General features: G+C 44.5%; 1 protein-coding gene across 10 annotated transcripts; it reads left to right on the top strand.

Annotated features, from left to right (window-relative positions):
- The first annotated feature begins 5 nt into the window (after nucleotides 1-5).
- Nucleotides 6-17,149, top strand: ZNF202 (zinc finger protein 202). Of its 10 annotated transcripts, none has more exons than XM_003910863.4 (9): nucleotides 15-135; nucleotides 1,147-1,266; nucleotides 1,448-1,563; nucleotides 10,544-11,042; nucleotides 11,704-11,914; nucleotides 12,300-12,388; nucleotides 13,231-13,360; nucleotides 13,895-14,014; nucleotides 14,499-17,149. In XM_003910863.4, exons 4-9 carry the CDS (start codon nucleotides 10,641-10,643, stop codon nucleotides 15,491-15,493), a joined length of 1,947 nt encoding a protein of 648 aa, XP_003910912.2. In that variant the 5' UTR covers nucleotides 15-135; nucleotides 1,147-1,266; nucleotides 1,448-1,563; nucleotides 10,544-10,640; the 3' UTR covers nucleotides 15,494-17,149. The 10 variants fall into 10 exon arrangements, with proteins under 10 accessions (XP_009185815.2, XP_003910912.2, XP_003910913.2 ...); XM_021926664.2 differs by having other exon boundaries at nucleotides 24-135; nucleotides 6,519-11,042; XM_021926670.2 differs by adding an exon at nucleotides 6,519-6,816 and having other exon boundaries at nucleotides 26-135; nucleotides 1,147-1,563.
- The last annotated feature ends 1,409 nt before the right edge of the window (nucleotides 17,150-18,558 follow it).

Below are 18,558 nucleotides of genomic sequence, written 5' to 3' on the forward strand. Positions count from 1 at the left end.
GGTTCCGGACGCAAAGGCCCCACGTGTTCCGACCCGCTAGGCCCCGCGCGGCTCGGATCCGGCGGCGCTATTTCGGTCGGGAGTGGGTGGGAGAGAAGCCGGGGCAGGGGAGGAGCCGCTGGAGCTGTCGGAGCCGTGAGTCCTGAGTGGGCTGGGCCGGGCCGGGCTGGACCGGGCCGGACCAGATCGGGCAGAGCCGGGCAGGGCGGGGAGGAGGGGGAGGGACCGGAGACCCCGCCCCCCAGAGCTTGGGGAAATCGCCGTGTCCTGGGGAAGGGGTGGCGGCAGTGTACTGAAGGGGCCGAGACGTTGTGGACTCTGTGTTTCCTGGTGGCCGGAGCCAGTGTCTCCGAGGACATGGATGGCGCTCCTGGCTTCCATTCCTTTCCAGCCACCGCCCTCTGCCCCCTCCTGGGGCCTGCAGAAATGTAGTTAGTCCGTACCTCGTACCTCCTAACGCTTCCGCGCCAACTGTCCCCCCGGAACCGAGGGAGGAGTGGTCTAGGCCCCTTTATTTTCCGCAGCCTTTTCTCACCCCTCGTCATATTGCTTAAGATCGTCTCCGCGCGCTCCTTGCCCCGGCGAGCCCCATCTCCTTATACCACTAAGCCCCTCTCAGCCCCCAGCACACACTCAGATACATTCAACCATGATCTTATCACCTGTGATGATAGTAGTCCTTGGCGTCCATTTGGCCAGTGGCTTTTCAGCTGCCACTGTGACAGACCCTGAGCTGAGCTTCCCCTCAAGCCAGTAACTGCTGTCTCCTCTTGCAACTTTCCTCTCCTCCCACTCCTAACAGCCAGTTTTGGCACCTCTTCTCAGCACCAGCGTTACTTTTAGCAGGGGTATACCTACTTCTTGAGTGTCTTGACTAAAAGTTTGTTAGTTTGTGTGCCATGGATAGGCTGCGTGCCTTCAAAAAGGTGTCAGTCTAATTTTTATTTTTCTAAACAATGAATGTTCTCATCTAGGCCCTTTGATAATCCTGTCTGCCTTGGGATCTGTACTGACCTCCCCAGAAGGAGACTCTTAGACCCAGCCTTTCTTAGACAACCTTGGTCCTGGGGAGCAGTGCCACATCCCAGGCTCTCACTTAGAGGCTGGGCTTAGAACTGTTGCTTTTTCTCTATCCACGCTCTGCAGGTGACACCCAGGGCAGCTACACTCAGAAGTCACAAGGAATGCTAGTGGAGCCCCTCATCCCTCCCAGCTTCTCTTCCAAGCTGCCCGGTGGGGCTTGATCCAGGAAGCTACTTCAGAAAGGTTGTGGGATAGCCATGGGAGGTTTGTTGGTGGGAAGCGTGTGAATGCGGAGCAGTCTTGGATAACTTTTTGCTGTTACTATCTAGCATAAGAGGGTGGGCAGGGTTGGAGAGAGGACAGGAATTATTCCTCCTGGGACCAGACACCTGGGATTCATAATCTTTCACCCTTTCTCCTCCAGCTATACCCTTTTTGTACTCTGTGTATATACTATATTGCAGTAGACAATCATTCCAAGGGTACAACAAGGTTTACTACAATGTGAGGGACTCAGCCATTGCAAATTGTACAGATGAGGTAAGTTAAAGGTTTACATTTTTTTCCCCAGTAAATTTGGCACAGATTTAAAAAGTGAAACAGTTCTAGACCCCTTGCTTTTCTTGTTCTCTCACCAGCAAACCCTTTAATTTGGCCAGCAATGGCTTTCTGCATGAACGCCAGATTCACTTCATTTGCTAGGTGGTGGTTCTCAAACTTACTATAAGCACCTGAAGGGCTTGTTAAACACATATTGCTGGGACCCAGCCCTAGAGTTTCTGGTAATAGGTCTGTGCTAGGGCTTGAGAATTTGCACTTCCAACAAGGCTCAGGTACTGATGCTGCAGATCTGGGTTCTTCACTTTGAGAACAACTACCTTTTGGCCAAATGTGATACATATTGCAGTAGGTTGGGGTTCAGAATACCTTTGAGTACTTCTGTGTTAGAAACTAGTAATCCGATCTTTTGTGGATAATCACTTAGGTCTGAATATTTTGTTCGCAAAATTAAGAAAGCGTACCTAAACAAATGCTATATGCCAACTTTGAGGTGAAGTATTGATGAGTTCTTCCCCTTGATTTTCTTAATTCTCTTGATAGGGACCTCACATTTTGATCGTATATATTACATCGGGATTCTGGGCTGTTGCTGTGAATTCCTAGTATTGCTAAAATCCTGCTATTTCTTAACTACCTCTTAAGTTCCTCAAGGTCGGAGCTTCTGCTTTTTTTAATCTTTCTCTGCCCAGTACCTTGAATAGTGTGGGACACATAATTGACGCTCAGTAGATATTTCTGTATTGAACTCCATCCCTTGTCCTCCTCCCTTCTTGATGTTTTTCTCCACTGACCTTATGCTACACAGTAAAGCAGGGCATGATTATGCCACCTGATTACCCCCAAGAGATTGGAATCAATGCTAATGCCAAATTCCTATAGCTATCCCTGTGAATGGTTTATTACCCCGGAGCCCTGACACCTGCTGATTTCTGAATTTTCAGTGCTTCTGTAATATGTACAAGTTGGGGGAGGAAAAATAGAAAGCGTAATAAAACTCAACATGCATTTATTGAACACCTTTTCTACCAAGGGCTTGACAAAGTGGTAGGCGCTGGGAATATAAAAATGACTAAGGAGACCCTTGCTCTCAAGGCCAGGGCTCACAATGGGAGACAGACATTAAGCCATGCTCACGCAAGAATGGCTTCTGGGATTCCTTCTTTGGATCATGATTTAGTCTTCAGTGGAAACCTGGTGCTCCTCAGCTTCTCTGGTTCAACAGGCAGGGATCCCATCCCTTATCGTCCTCAAAGTTAACGGAGCCTTGAGGAAAGCCAGAAGGAAGTCATCTAGACGTAGAACAGGGGATATCCACACAGGATGTGTTAATGACAAAGCTAAAAACATAGTAAATGACTTTTGAATTTACTGCCGTTATGAATTATCTATAGCAACACCTCAGGTCAGCTCTGTTGTATATGTTATTTCCAATTAAATGATGGTTACTCTGACTATCTGATTGGCATTGATCATGTTCATTGTAGGAATTGCATACATCTAGTTTAACTCTGGCTGTCAAATGAGAGCACTTGCTCTCATCAGGATTGGTGTCAGGTTTGATGTCCCCTCCTTTTCCTGCTTCAGGTTAATTTGTGATGTTCTGTTTTAAACTGAGGCATATAGCGTGACCTGCTTTATTTAGGCCAGTAACTGCTTTGGGGTAGTTTTCCTGAAGGTTAAAAAGCCTAGCTTCATGATGGAGGTTAACCAACATGACCATGATGGACAGGTGTATAAATCTGACCTCCTAAAAGTCTGTATTTGAGGCTGAGTGCAGTGGCTCACACCTGTAATCCTAACACTTTGGGAGGCCAAAGCCGGCAGATCACTTGAGCCCAGGTATTTGAGACCAGCCTGGACAACATGGCAAGACCCTGTCTCTACAAAAAATTTAAAAATTAGCTGGGTGTGGCAGCATGTGCTGTAGTCCCAGATGCTCAGGAGGCTGGGGTGGGAGGATGGCCTGAACCTGGGAGGCAGAGATTGCAGTGAGTTGTGATCTTGCCACTGCACTCCAGTCGTAGCAACAGAATAAAACCCTATCTCAAAACTTTAAAGTCTTTATTTGGCCCCTAGCTGTCTTCAACTCTTGAATAAATCTCTCTCAGTGTCCTAGGCTGATACATTATGGCCCAGATATTCAACAGAGATAGTGTATATCCTTGTTCCTCTCAAAACTCCTCCTCATCAGCATCAAAAAGCTGGTTCAGTTTTCTACCTTTAGATAAAGAATCAAACCAAGATTCAACATGAGCTGCTGTGACTTGTCCAAAATGACACCTCTTTACAACGTAGAGCAGGGGACAGAACACAGGTCACCCTCCCCCGAAGGCAGCTATCTACTGTCTAACATTGCCTCCTAGGCCTGCCATATATAACCATCAAAAACATTTTAGTTAAGAATAAAGTGAATTGTACAATTTTTATTTTTCATTTTTGTGTTTACATTTACTCTCAATGACATGTTTATTCCCACCTAATATCTTGAGGCTAACCACAAAATCTGCAGCATTTCCAGGCAGAAGATACTTGTGTCTTAGCGTCCGCTGACTTCCCTGTACCACCTACTACATACTTGACCTCTTTTTCTTTCTTCCTGTCTTCCCTTTCTCTATACCTTATTCTCTTTCTTTGGAACCTATTGTAACAAGTTTTGAGCCATTTCTCCCCTCGCTACTCAAATATCACTTTTATGAAGGGGGAAAAAAAAAGCTTAGGTGGCAAAAATATATTACAAAAACAGTTTTAAACATGGTCTGAAGCATACTGGTCATGTGTTAGAAGGCCAAAAGCCAGGGAATTCACTCCCTTTCATTCATTGTGCCATCTAGGTTAAGTTTTCATAGGTCTTCTTGGTACACTGAGTTTGCCTCAGATTGTCTCCTGCCAGTTACAGGGAGTGGAGAGGGTTTTGTTATATTGGTAATTAGAAGCATTGCTGATACGGTCTTTGGTGGGAGAATGTGTGTTTAAAGTTCCTTCTCATCTGTATTCCAACACTTTCATTTAATCCTACTTCATAAAGTGCCTCCAAAGCAAGGATTGTTTTTTTGGTTTAGCGTGGTTTCTTTGATATAACAATAGACAGATCAAGATTTTCCTTATGCCATCTATTTTTTTGTAATTATGATGAAGTAAAGAACTGTTTACTTGTTTATCATTTAAATCTTGCCTTCTTCCCAGAAGGATTTCAAATAGCTTGAAGGAAAATGAATAAAATATATTGAGCACCTACCCTATGCCAGACTCTATGCTGAAGGATTTCTATAGGTTATTTCATTTACTCCTTAAAACAACCACATGAGATAGGTAGTATTAGTCGCATTTTTGGAGCTAAGACTGAGGCTTAGGGAAATTGTGTTACAAGGCTAATGAGCGAGGTCAGGGATTCAAACCCAGTGTTCCAAGGTCCCTAACCGTTACGTGGAAAGCTCAGATAAGCGCTTGTATATAGGACAATTAAGAATAAAAGAATATCTCCATTAGAAGGATTGTACTGGGCTAATCTTTTGTTTTAAAGAATAGCAGCAGCATTGGAAAAGAGCGGTTAACAGTTTTTATTAGTCAATGTCTATTCTAGAACACTGAGAGGAGCGGTTGACAGGCCCTGGTTAGCCCCAGCAAGTAGCCATATTAAAATTCCCACATTGGCCGGGCGCGGTGGCTCAAGCCTGTAATCCCAGCACTTTGGGAGGCCGAGGCGGGTGGATCACGAGGTCAGGAGATCGAGACCATCCTGGCTAACATGGTGAAACCCCGTCTCTACTAAAAATACAAAAAACTAGCCGGGCGTGGTGGCGGGCGCCTGTAGTCCCAGCTACTCGGAGGCTGAGGCGGGAGAATGGCGTGAACCCGGGAGGTGGAGCTTGCAGTGAGCCGAGATCGCGCCACTGCACTCCAGCCTGGGCGACAGAGCGAGACTCCATCTCAAAAATAAATAAATAAATAAAATAAAATAAAATAAAATAAAATTCCCACATTATAGGCCTGCATTAAGGTGTAAAATAAGAATGGGGACTGGAAGGGATATAAATATCTGCTAAATATAATAATTTCAGTTCTAATCACTGTTTTCTTCTGAAGATTATTTTCCAGTAAATAGGAAGATCACTGTCTCTCCTTTAGGTTGACAGTATATGACTACAGACTTTGTCATTTAAGGTCCAGAAAGATCACCCTAGCTAGTAGCATTTTAAGGTACAGAACTCGATATTTCATTGCCTGTGGTTTTCTGTTCTCGTAAGAGAATTGACCGTGGGTCTTCACTGCCACGTGATACCTTCAGATAAGGGGCAGAGACAGCTGGCCTGAGGAGTGTATGAAGGTCTTACCTTCATAGCTCCTCTCCAATCTTGTGCATCCTAGGAACACTCAAGACACTAGGTTGTATCTTTGCAGATATTGTTTCAGTGTCTTCTGGAACCAAGTCTCTTAATCCTGGCCTGGTTTCATATTCTCTCTATTCTTGTTATAGTTTTTATCTTACTCTGGAACTCTTCCAAGGACAGAAATTGAAGAAAGGTATTAGAATAGCAAAGGCAACAAATTGCAAGGTATACTTGTGGCATAGCACATCCCATTAATTATAGAATAAAAACGCAACATCTGTTTTCTGCCTCTAATATTAATACTTGACATTTGCACAACACATTTTAGTTCATGAAGCTCACATCTCAGATAATCACTGAGTTAGGAGACTGGTTATCTGCAGAGGGCTTTATCCTTTACAAGGGCTCTTGCGTATGTTACTTCACGAAACCCTCAGGGAAGCTCCAGCTTCTTGAGGATCAGGGGCTGGGATGTACATCTTTGGATACCCCAGTTTGGTGCTGTGCACAGCACTGCTGTATCTCCTTCATTTCCCATCTCTTACCCCACCAAGACTCCTTCCTTCATTCCTTCGATTGCTGATCTGTTTTCCTTCGTCTTCCTAGGCTGCCAAAGTAAATGCAAAACAAGCAACAGAAATCTCAGCTTGTGATTTCTGAAGGGCGGTTTTAAATGGCCAGTTTGGTGTGGCACTGTTATATATTCTTTTTTCTTCGGAGAGCAACGCCCTCTGAGAGAGCAGGAACTCTTCTGTCAATGCATACGTTGTAGGATCCATACTGTGGAATCTCTTGTACCTTGTGCTGCATGAAAACAATGAGGATTCCAAGTCTACTTCACTGGACATCGGTTCTCAAATTTTTAAGATACTAGAAGTCCTTTCATTAAGCCAAAAGACCCTAGGTATTAATTCCGTCTTCCAGGGGTAGGAGTTGGGGTGAGGGTTGGAAAGCTTTATCTGGATAAATAATCAGTATTGTAGTTCCATTTATTTCATGTCTGATTTTGTGCTTATTAAAATTGATTTGAATCCTCAATGGAAAATGATTTTTTTTTCAAATGCCCAGTGTTGTGTGACTTGCATTTGGATTATTCCTGGTGCAACCTGAAGATTTCTTGTGATGAGTTGTGGTTCTATCACCTTGGGAACCACTAAGAGAATTCTTACAATCCAAACAATAAATGTTTTTTTCCCTGTGTATGCCTTTATCCAGCACACAGTTTGCTAGACTTGTGGATGAATATGGGTTAATATGACATGGTATCTATCCTTCTGGAAACAGACTTTTAAAACCTTACTAAGCATTCTCTGCATTCATCAAATATGAAGTGAGGGCCTGGTGCATGCCAAGCATCGAGCTGGGCACAGCATGTCCCTGCCCTCAGAGCTTTACAGTCCAGTGAGTTCAACAGAAGATGAAAAATTTTGATGACACAAAAAATAAACACATGTGCATGCTGTGATGGGGGAGATACAAGTTCCCGTGGAAGCATCATCTGGGAGGACCAGGGAAGGCATCTTGGAAAAACTGAGATCTGAAAGATGGGTAGAGTTAACCACATGAAGAGAGTGGAGAAGGGTACTTCAGACAGGGTGAACAGCATCAGGAAAGCCCAGGGAGGGTATAGAAAAGAAAGAACAGTAATTCAAGCAGTGGCTTTCAATGGGAGTGGCAGTCATGGAAGGAAAGAGAGGTAGCAGGAACCAGGTTTTGAAGGGCTTTGTGTATCACATTTTAAGAAGTTTAAATTTTAACCTAAGGTCACTGGGAAGCCATTGGCAGATTTTGTATGTTAGGAAGTTCACCACTTACCTACTTGGAGTATTGCAGGTGAAGCTAATGTGGATGGGCCTCCTGCCCATTATTAAATCCTGTTCCTGTCTGCCCCTGCTGTCTCTCCCTCTCTCTCTCTGTCTCACAAAAGCTAAAGGAAAGCATATAGGTTCCAGAAGGAAAAAGAAATAACCACTAGAAGAATAAGTATAAGCTGACTTCACTAAGGCCCAGTGAGATTCCAAACCAAAATAAGGTTTCTAGGGTTTGAGCTTTTAATACTGGTACTGCAACAGGGAGACAGGACTTGGGGAGCTGACGCTGTGTGAAAGTTACAGAACTGAGCAGCCTGCAAACCTGGACCTTTGAACATCTTCCCACTGACCCAGGAAAAGCACAAGGAAGTAGGTTCTCCAGAGCCTTGGGTAGGCCAAACATTACTTGAAGGCATCGGTCTAAATAATACACAAAAACGTTATTCAGGAACACTCTGGGAAATTAACATAAAAACTGATTTGGCCAGGCACCGTGGCTCAGCCTGTGGTAACAGTGCTTTGGGAGGCCAAGGTTGGAAAATCACTTGAGGCCAGGAGTTCCAGGCTGTAGTGAGCTATGATTGCACTACTGCCCTCCAGCCTGGGCAACAGAGGGAGAGTCTTTAAAAAGCAAATTGTCCAAGATCATTGAAACCATTAACACTTAGGAAAAAACAAATGAAATTACATTCAAAGGGCTCACATTTAAATCCAGGGCTCTCAGGACTCCGAAAGTAAAAAGATGGGCATAAAATAAAAAATTACAAGCCACTTGAGAAAAAAGTAAATCACCATAAGGTAGAGACAGCAGAGGAAAAATTGCACATGAAAATCAAGGAATTAGGGAGCTATCCAAAATAGACTATGAAAGTATGTTGCAAGTGATTGAGGATAATGAAAAAAAAAAAGTCATAAGAGCATGAATTAAAAGGGTTTTGAGAAAGAATGAAGATAATATGGTCATTGACTATAAACTCATTTGATGGGCAACAACAGATGAGACACAGCTGTTAAGAGTGGATCAATAACCTTGAATGTGGATGTGAGGCAATTGTAGTACAGCACAAAAAAGATTGAGAAACGAAGGAGCCCTTAAACTGCTTGTAGACACTGGTCTGGAGGGGGACAGGATGAAGAAAACCAGTCATGGAGGTTGAACTAAGTCATCTCTCCAATGTATCAGTGCCTGTTATGAGCCAGTGCTGTTGAGGAGCAGAGGATATTGTAATTTTTTTTAAAGTTCCTATTAATACCTTCTAGTGGGTCATAATGGCTCAACCGGGGGAATGGCAGTAAAGATGAAGAGATGGATTCAAAAGACATTTTTTAGAAAAGATGGATTCAAAAGACATTTTTTAGAAGGTAGAATTAACAGGATATGGTGAATAATAATAAGATAGTAAAAGCATAATGGAGGAAACAATGGTTCTTCCTGTTACAATAGGACGAGCTTTGGAGTAGTTTTATTCATTTTACATGCATTTATTGTGCACTTTATTATAGGTATTGGAGATTGATGGAAAATGCTTCCTGACTTCAAAGAGTTTCACAGGAAAGATAAGCGATGGCTATGTAATATGACCGATACTGGGATAGAGAGGTGCCCAGGTCACTACGGGAGGACTTAGGTGATTTCTAACCATGTGTAAGAGTAGGGGAAATGGGATCAAAGAAAACGTCTCAGAAGACATGAAGCCTGAGCTTATGTCTTGAAAAATTTAAAGTTTAACCTAAGCAAGGATAAAGAATCAGAAGAAACAGCATGTTCAAAAGCTAAAGAACATGGGACTCGTGTGCTTTGCATGTACATACGTGTATGTGTGATGTCTGAAAGGATTGGAGAGGAGGGCGAAGAGAATAACAAGATGAACATCAACTTAATGTAGAATGCTTTGAAGTTTGTGTTTCACTTAACAAGACAGCAGGGAGTGATGGAAGGCTCTTAGATAGGAAAGGGACATGAGCACATTTGCCAGTAGCGCTCGTACTGGTCATAGTGGGAATGTGAAGGTGACAAATCTGGAGGCAGGTAGCTCACATTTGGAGGCAGTTGCAGTCATCCAGATGAGAAGTGAGAGGGACCTAAGCTGTAAATCATGGGAATAAAGAAGACAAGACCCGTTAAAAAGAAAGAACACACCATGTAGCGTGGAAAGGGGAAGGGTGGAGGGTAGTCTGTGCAGAAGGAACAACCTTCAAAAAGACATGGAGGGCTGAAAAGTCACCCTGTTGTAGGAAGATCAGCAATACATTTTTTATAACCAGATAACCTCCCTCATGGTTGGTGTTTCTCAACCGTGGATACACTTTCGAACTGCATGTAGCATCTCTAAACATACAGTTACCTGGATTGACTGAATCAGAGTGTCTGAAAAATGTGTGATACTGTGTTTTGCAAAACCTCCACAGGTAATTCTGTTGCACTTTGCTCATAGTTGAGTACTGCAGGGATCTCAGGAAGTTAGAGCAGTAGTCCAGGCAGCAGATGATGAAGGCTGAAACTAAAGCGGTCTGTAGGAAGGAAGAGGAGGGAGCCGATTTGGAGTCTTGAGAGATGGAATTGGCAGTGTTCATGAAGTGGAAATGCAGTATTTTCTCTTGGAGTATGAACCTTGCCTAGGAAGGGGGATAGAGGACCACCTTTAGTCATGGATTGTCCTCTCCCAACTGGATGTGTTGATTTATGGTTATGGAAGTTGGGGAAAAGAGGATTTAACCATTTGAAGAAGTTTGTATAGGGGATTATGATTGAACTCAGACTGTTGTCCTTGTGTATAGTTTCATGCTTATACTCTTGTTTGTCTTTACTTCTCTATCCAGGGCCCTTGGCAGAAAATCCTCACTGTGTCCAGGCTGAGGCTGGGGTCTAATGACAGTGTGAGCTCTAGATGGTGTGAGACCACCCCAAAGCCAAGAAATGGCTACAGCCGTGGAACCAGAGGACCAGGATCTTTGGGAAGAAGAGGGAATTCTGATGGTGAAACTGGAAGATGATTTCACCTGTAGGCCAGAGTCTGTCTTACAGAGGGATGACCCAGTGCTGGAGACCTCCCACCAGAACTTCCGGCGCTTCCGCTATCAGGAAGCCGCAAGCCCTAGAGAAGCTCTCATCAGACTCCGAGAACTTTGTCACCAGTGGCTGAGACCAGAGAGGCGGACAAAGGAGCAGATTCTAGAGCTGCTTGTACTGGAACAATTTCTTACCGTCCTGCCCGGAGAACTACAGAGCTGGGTGCGGGGTCAACGGCCAGAAAGTGGCGAGGAGGCGGTGACGCTGGTGGAGGGTTTGCAGAAACAACCCAGGAGACCAAGGCGGTGGGTGAGGAGGGGGAGTCCTGATCTGTGTGATGTGGAGGGGGACTATTTGCTGGAAGGCTGGATTTGGGGGAGGGCTTGCAGGATCCCCATAAATTATTAGTGGGCTCTGCCCTCGGGTTGCTCATAGATCCATGAGCCCCACGGATTAGGGGGATGTGTGTGTATGAATGTGACTTTCTGGATTTTGGAACACCTGTGTAGGGACCGTCTGAGGGGTCTCAGCCACTAAAGGGTCATGGCTTTGGTTTTCCCTTCTTTGAATGTTGAGCCTTGGGTTCCTGGAGAGAAGAATTTTGTGACTTCCTCAAAGGTTCTCATAGATCCCCAGTCACAGATCCCCCTTCCTGGCTGGTCAGCTAGGGAAGCAGGCAGCAAGGAGAGCTACAGGTGGGACAGGTGGAGATGGGAAGGAGCCTTGGGTGACGGGTTCCGAAGCTGGGGGTGGTGAGAGAGCATTGCAGGCCTGCGCATCCCATGCCTCGTTCTGGGGAGGATAAGCTTCAGCTCCTCCTTGCCTGCTGCGTTGGAACTGGAGTTTCCCCTCCTTGTCTGGGTCCCTCTGGGAGTGTTTTCTCTAGACATCTTCTCCTAAAATAAGCTCCCATGACAACCAAGAACTTCCTCCTGACTCCATGGTGACTGGAAGTTGGAATTATTCCCAGGTGACTGTCCATGTTCACGGCCAGGAAGTCCTGTCAGAGGAGACGGTGCATTTAGAAGCGGAGCCTGAGTCACCTAGTGAGCTACAGGATCCTGTGCAAAGCTCGACCCCCCGGCAGTCTCCTGAGGAAACCACACAGAGCCCAGATCGGGGGGCACCGGCAGAGCAGCGTCCACAGCAGGAAGAGGAGCTCCAGTCCCTGCAGGAGAGCGGTGGGAAGCCTCAGCAGAAAGGGGGGATTGTGGCAGAAGGCAGGCAAGGAGGGGGATGTTTCTCCTGTACCAGGAGAGCTGGGTAGACTGCATGGAAAGAAATCACAGAATCCAGGATGTCAAGAGGAGACAGAACCACCAGCTAGAGTCCCCTAAAAACACGGCCAAGCTTAGATAGCAGATTGTTGCTTGTTCTCTTGGCATTCTGATGGTCTTATAGGTGATGGGTGTGGGATATGGGAGCTACCCTTAGGCCTGTGTCTTGGTTCCCATAATAAGAAGGATAGGGCCACCTTCTTACCAAAGATGGTGGGGGATGCCTAGATTTTTGTCCATTACTGGGGCATGCTGCATATTACTGATCTTTGCCTTCTTTTCTTCATAGAGGTCCCAGTGCCCCAGGAGCCAGACCTTCCCGCAGAAAGGAGCTCTGGAGACTCAGAGATGGTTGCTCTTCTTACTGCTCTATCACAGGTGTGCCCTAATTACCCCTGTGCTACAGAGAGTTTGTTTGAAGAACCACTGGGCATTAGCCATACTAAACAGGCGAAGCAGGATACACATTTACACTCTTGCCAGTTTTAAGCTCACAGTTCTGCAGATGCCTGGAAGGGGAGGAGAAAGGGGAGGAGATAATGAGATAAATTATCATACCCTCTATTGGATCCATAGGCGCCAACGCCTGTTTGTTTGCCATTGACTAGAAAAGCTAACAAAATGAGATTATTTTGTAACACTCCAGTTCAGCCTCGAAGTTGTCAAATGAGGGTTTTTTAGTTTTTTGTAAGTATGACAGACTGTACTGCTGAGACATTTAGCAAGTATTCACCATGATCAAAGCCCTGAAACTAAGCCGTGTGGCTGGAGGAAAAGAAATAGAATTCATGTATGGTTTTAGATTGTAATCTAACTGAGGAAAAAAGTCTTGTTTTGGCTATAGAGTGTAGAAACTATTGAAAGTGATTAGAGTCGTTGAGGAAAATTGACTAGAAAAGATACATTTTGCAGAAATGTATGTAGCATTAAAGTGTCAAGTAGGGATGATGATTTTTAAGACCTTTCCTAAATTTTAAACAGCACCTTAAAGAAGAAGAACATAAGCTGGTCCTCAGGGAAAGTGATGGCGTTGGAGGGGGCAGGGCCAGTGCAGAACGCTAGGGGACACATAGCTCCCCTGAGAATGAGTTTAAGCAGCCCGCCACTTGAGCTCCTTTCATCTCCTAGATGGAGTCTTCCTATTGTGTGACTTTCAACAGGTACAAAATGCGAGGCTACCTGTAGCGTCACATTTTGATGAAATCCTTATGTGGTTTCAGGGACTGGTAACGTTCAAGGATGTGGCCGTATGCTTTTCCCAGGACCAGTGGAGTGATCTGGACCCAACACAGAAAGAGTTCTATGGAGAATATGTCTTGGAAGAAGATTGTGGAATTGTAGTCTCTCTGTGTAAGGAATTTCAAGTATTCTAGAGTATTCTAAGCCCAGAGATCTTTTTCCTGCTGGAAATTTTGGGGGATCTTAGACCTTAGATTGTATGCAGTGAACTTCTCTTATGCCCTCCCCACCAATAAAATTGAGGGATTAGGTGCAAAATATGGTGTCCTTTCAAGTAAAAGATAAATGTTTGGAAATGGAAACCTCTAATAGGGAAACAAACTTGTAATATTACAGCTTTAGTGCAGAAATATTTGAAGTAAGCACATGAGTGTTAAAACAAGAGTTGGAGATAATCTTTCTTGAGTATGGGAAAAGAGGATAAGGTGTACAACGGTGTAATTATTGAGTTGCAGGTGAAAACCACAAGAAAGACAAGAGATATGCAGTCCTTGGTTAAAAGTACACAAACCAAAGAGATGAAAGTTTTCATGACCTGAGCTGGCTATGTATTTGCTCCACAACCTACCAAATAGAAAAGGTCCACTCTTAACACAGGGAATTGTTGAGCCAATCGTGATATCCTATTTTCCCTCTCTTGAGCAGCATTTCCAATCCCCAGACCTGATGAGATCTCCCAGGTTAGAGAGGAAGAGCCTTGGGTCCCAGATATCCAAGAGCCTCAAGAGACTCAAGAGCCAGAAATCCTGAGTTTTACCTACACAGGTGAGGAATGACAAAAAGGGTCTTACCCACCCTGAGCCGGCAGTTCCTCTAGGCAGTGCTTCTCTCTCTCTGTAGGGCCCCGCTCTCATCAGTTCTTCTAACATGTCAGCCAGTACTGCTTTCTCCTTCTGATAGCCATTTCTTCTGTCATTTCCCTCCTCTTTTCTCCTCCCATCATTTGTCTGATAGCAATGTAATACAAAAGGTTGAAAGAGAAATGCTAACTTTTGGAATTGCAAATAAACCATTTACTGTACAATTCCCTTAAACCCTCAATTCTCAGTCTCTGCATTTACAAAATGAAGATTATATTTCTGCATACCAAGGTTTGTTGATAGCATAACAATATGAGAAAGTGCTTGGCACAGGACAGGCATTCCATTGAGTCTTGCTGTCTCAAACCCCTTTTTAAAAATGTCCCCGTTGTGTAGAAGGCATTGTTGCCACTACAATGACCCCTTTTTTCTTCTCACCCTTTCTACAGGAGATAGGAGTAAAGATGAGGAAGAGTGTCCGGAGCAGGAAGATCTGAGTTTGGAGGATATACACAGGCCTATTTTGGGAGAACCAGAAATTCACCAGACTCCAGATTGGGAAATAGTCTTCGAGGACAATCCAGGTGGACTTAATGAAAGACGATTTGGTACAAATATTTCTCAAGTGAATAGTTTTGTGAACCTTCGGGAAACTACGCCCATCCAGCCCCTGTTAGGGAGGCATCATGACTGTTCTGTGTGTGGAAAGAGCTTCACTTGTAACTCCCATCTTGTTAGACACCTGAGGACTCACACGGGAGAGAAACCCTATAAATGCATGGAGTGTGGAAAAAGTTACACACGAAGCTCACATCTTGCCAGGCACCAAAAGGTTCATAAGATGAACGCGCCTTATAAATACCCCCTAAACCGGAAGAATTTGGAAGAGACCTCCCCTTTGACCCAGGCCGAGAGAACTCCATCTGTGGAGAAGCCCTATAGATGTGATGATTGTGGAAAGCACTTCCGCTGGACTTCAGACCTTGTCAGGCATCAGAGGACACATACAGGAGAAAAACCCTTCTTTTGTACTATTTGTGGCAAAAGCTTCAGCCAGAAATCTGTGTTAACAACACACCAAAGAATCCACCTGGGAGGCAAACCCTACTTGTGTGGAGAGTGTGGCGAGGACTTCAGTGAACACAGGCGGTACCTGGCGCACCGGAAGACGCACGCTGCCGAAGAGCTCTACCTCTGCAGCGAGTGCGGGCGCTGCTTCACCCACAGCGCAGCATTCGCCAAGCACTTGAGAGGACATGCCTCAGTGAGGCCCTGCCGATGCAACGAATGTGGGAAGAGCTTCAGTCGCAGAGACCACCTCGTCAGGCATCAGAGAACACACACTGGGGAGAAACCATTCACATGCCCTACCTGTGGAAAAAGCTTCAGCAGAGGATATCACTTAATTAGACATCAGAGGACCCACTCAGAAAAGACCTCCTAGCTAGGTCCCCATGTGAGGAGATCTGCTTTCAGCCCTCATCTAAGGGAGGTGAGGAATAGGAAAAGCCCTCTTGTCAGCCTGGGAAGACCTTTTCGAGGGAGTCTCCCTGACCTGCCCAGATCTGACATCACCTCTTCCTGCAACTAAATACAAGCCTGGGCAGAACCTCTCCGTCGTCTTCTACACCTTGAGGGGATGTTTCATCCAAAGTACAACCTGAATTGAGGCTTCTCCTTCACTGGAGTGCGCCTGCCTCTACCTCATGGGTATAAAGTAGGAGAATTAAGAGACTTGAGAGGTTGTGGTTACTGTATCGTCCAAAAAATAGGCTGTTACATATCCTAAAGACTGCTCAACAGCTTCAGGTTGAAAGTGGCCAAGGACAGCCCCTTAGGTTTGGGAAGGGACCAGCCTGAAGGATTCTGTCTTTAGTGGGGTCAAATCTTAAAGCACACAGCTCTGAACTCAAGACAGGAGATTTGCGTCCTGATGGCTTTGCCACATGTTCACAGGATAACTGTATAAATCCCTCGCTGTCTGATTCACTTCTTACCATGCACTTTCCTTTGATGCTGAGGAGAAATGGAAGTGGGCGAAAAATCTCGAGGCTGCTTCATGTGGACCTTGTCAAGCTGCCCCCTCCCCCAATGTCAAATGTTGTTATCAGGTGCCAAACTGCTAGAAAGGAGGGCCTAGTCAGAAGCCTCTTTCCATACGAGTTCTGGTTTTGTTTTTAATATTTTTTTCTATTAAAATACTCCTGCATTTAACCTTCCCATTATTCAGCCAGTCTCTTGGTTTCGTCCCTAGCACTTCTACTGCAAGTGAGGTGGTAGCGTTTGAGTACTTATTGAGTAAAGCATATTCAGTCGTAATGAAATCATTCACATTTCCTCATATGCACAAGCCCACCAACCCCTTCACACCCCCATCACAGGGGCGGTGTGAGTAGGGATTTGGGAACAGTGTCAAGTTACAAAGGCACTGTAACAATTACAGAATCATGATTGCCATGGGCCACTTTATTTACATGAAGACAACTGGAAAACGGCTAAGACCAAATTATGGAAAATAAGAAAAAGCTGTTGCTGGCAAGACCATCAAAACTATTCTCCTGACACCCTGTTCCCATCATCCCTGACTGAGTACTCTGACATCACGGAAAGTGTTGAACCTGGGACCCCGAGGAATTCACCAGGAGTAAATGGCTTTCATGTATTTGTGTTGTTTGCTTTTTCTTCCGTGATTTTATGTTCCTATAACTAAGAACTAAAAAGTAGCATCTCATAATGGCCCAAGGATCTCTGTTGCGGTTAAAGGTTCCTTGGAGATGAGGCTGAATAATTGTGAACCTCACCTGCTCTGATTGTGGGAGTGGCAAGAACTGGGGAGACATCCTGCTTAAGTGGAGCACAGGGTATGGGGTTAAAGCATGAGAGGGAGAGTCTTCTGTGCCTGGTTTCTTCTCCTCTATCTCATAATGCATTATGGGCCAGAGGAATAGGGGAGGGTTAATAAGACTCCAATCCTAATGGCCCAACAGGGAAATTCTCATTTTGGTCAATGATTCTGATGGACTGGTTTGGTTTTAATACCAGGCAACCGTTGTCCTGGAAATATATATATGAAATAAATAAAGGTAACACTTGCAGCCAAGTTCCCTGGTTTCTGGGACTTCCCATCTTACCTGTTCCTCTTTCCAGGGCTTCAGTGTCCTGACACTTCTGAGGGTGATTCATACTCAGATCTGGGAGTACAGAGTATTTTTCCATGAGGAAAGGAAGGCTTGGGATGATTAGCAGAGCCCGGTGAAATAGATGCACTCTGAGTTAAGAACCAAGCCTGGAGTTTGCAGAAGATACTGTCCTAATATGCAGGCATTTCTAAACTATGTATCTAAGCCTAAGCATAGCTTATCCTGGGTGAAATGTCACAGCCACAAAAGATAATTTCTCCTAGCTCATACTTAACCATTTATAAAGGTTGATAAAATACTGGCAGTGACAGAACAAATTGACTTTTTAATTTTCTTTTTTATCTGCATTATTCCAATAAATGAGAATCTGTCAGAGTTCTACACGAGGGAAAGCTTGAGAGCCTGGTCCAGTTTGTTGGAACGTCAAATAGTCCTATTGCTGATCTCCCTGCAGAGTTTCATAGGCTGACACAAAATCTCTGGTCCCTTTTGTAAATTACTGAGTTTTTTGAGGTTCTTGGAGGGACATGTTGTCTCCCAAATCGGAACAATCAGAACCACAGTTTGCAGCAGCAGGAAAGAAGCAGTGCAGCTGAGCCTGAGCAGGGAGGTTGGAGCACAGGGTGTGTATTCAGAGGGGTCCTCTCTAGTATCTTGTGAGCAGTAGCATTCTAGCATCCTTGAATACTATAAGTAAGTTTCTGAGGGAGAAAACGGTGGGATTTTTAAGATATTATTTGGAGGAAGTTAATAAGCTACTTAGTTAACGGAATTGCCAGGTTGTTGGAAATGTGCTAATGAAGTATGACATTAAAAATGATAATATAAGGATACTTGACCAGATAATTTAGGAATAACCAAGAAATATTTAACCTCTTCACCACAGTCCCAACAGAAATAAATGCCCAAGAGATAAAGTCAAAATACATTTTTATTATCTGGGACTTGGGCCTCGTATTCCACAGCAGAATCTGGTAACCTCAGATGAACTCCATGGAGAATTTCATAAATCAGATTAATATCAAGGTACTAAAATCAAAACCCACTGAGAAACCTGTTGCCCTCTTCAAAGCACAACTGAAGTAATGGATCTAATAGAAGATACATTGTTTCCACTGAGCAGTAGAGTAGAAGAGGAACAAAAGCCCAGAGATGGCAGAGACAAGTTGTTCCAGTCCCCTTCAGTCAAGGCAGCAGCCTCTGGACCACCCTGCCACATGCGAAAAATGGGATAATATTTAATAAATGAATAACTTGAAAATTTTTTTGATTCACCAGAACTGGCTGGAAGGACAGTAATCCAAATGAGAGTTAACAGTTCCATGGTAGTTTCTAGAATGAAAGCTGAACTGAGAAACAGTAACTGATG

This window comes from Papio anubis, chromosome 12, assembly GCF_008728515.1.
Source record: "Papio anubis isolate 15944 chromosome 12, Panubis1.0, whole genome shotgun sequence".
Taxonomy (NCBI): domain Eukaryota; kingdom Metazoa; phylum Chordata; class Mammalia; order Primates; family Cercopithecidae; genus Papio; species Papio anubis.

Excerpts from the sequence above, each read along its gene's own strand:
- ZNF202 (XM_009187551.3), top strand. The coding sequence starts at position 10,641 with ATGGCTACAGCCGTGGAACCAGAGGACCAGGATCTTTGGGAAGAAGAG. Across the intron at positions 12,389-13,230 it reads TTCTTACTGCTCTATCACAG|GGACTGGTAACGTTCAAGGA; the intron begins GTGTGCCCTAAT and ends ATGTGGTTTCAG. Across the intron at positions 14,015-14,498 it reads CCTGAGTTTTACCTACACAG|GAGATAGGAGTAAAGATGAG; the intron begins GTGAGGAATGAC and ends CCCTTTCTACAG.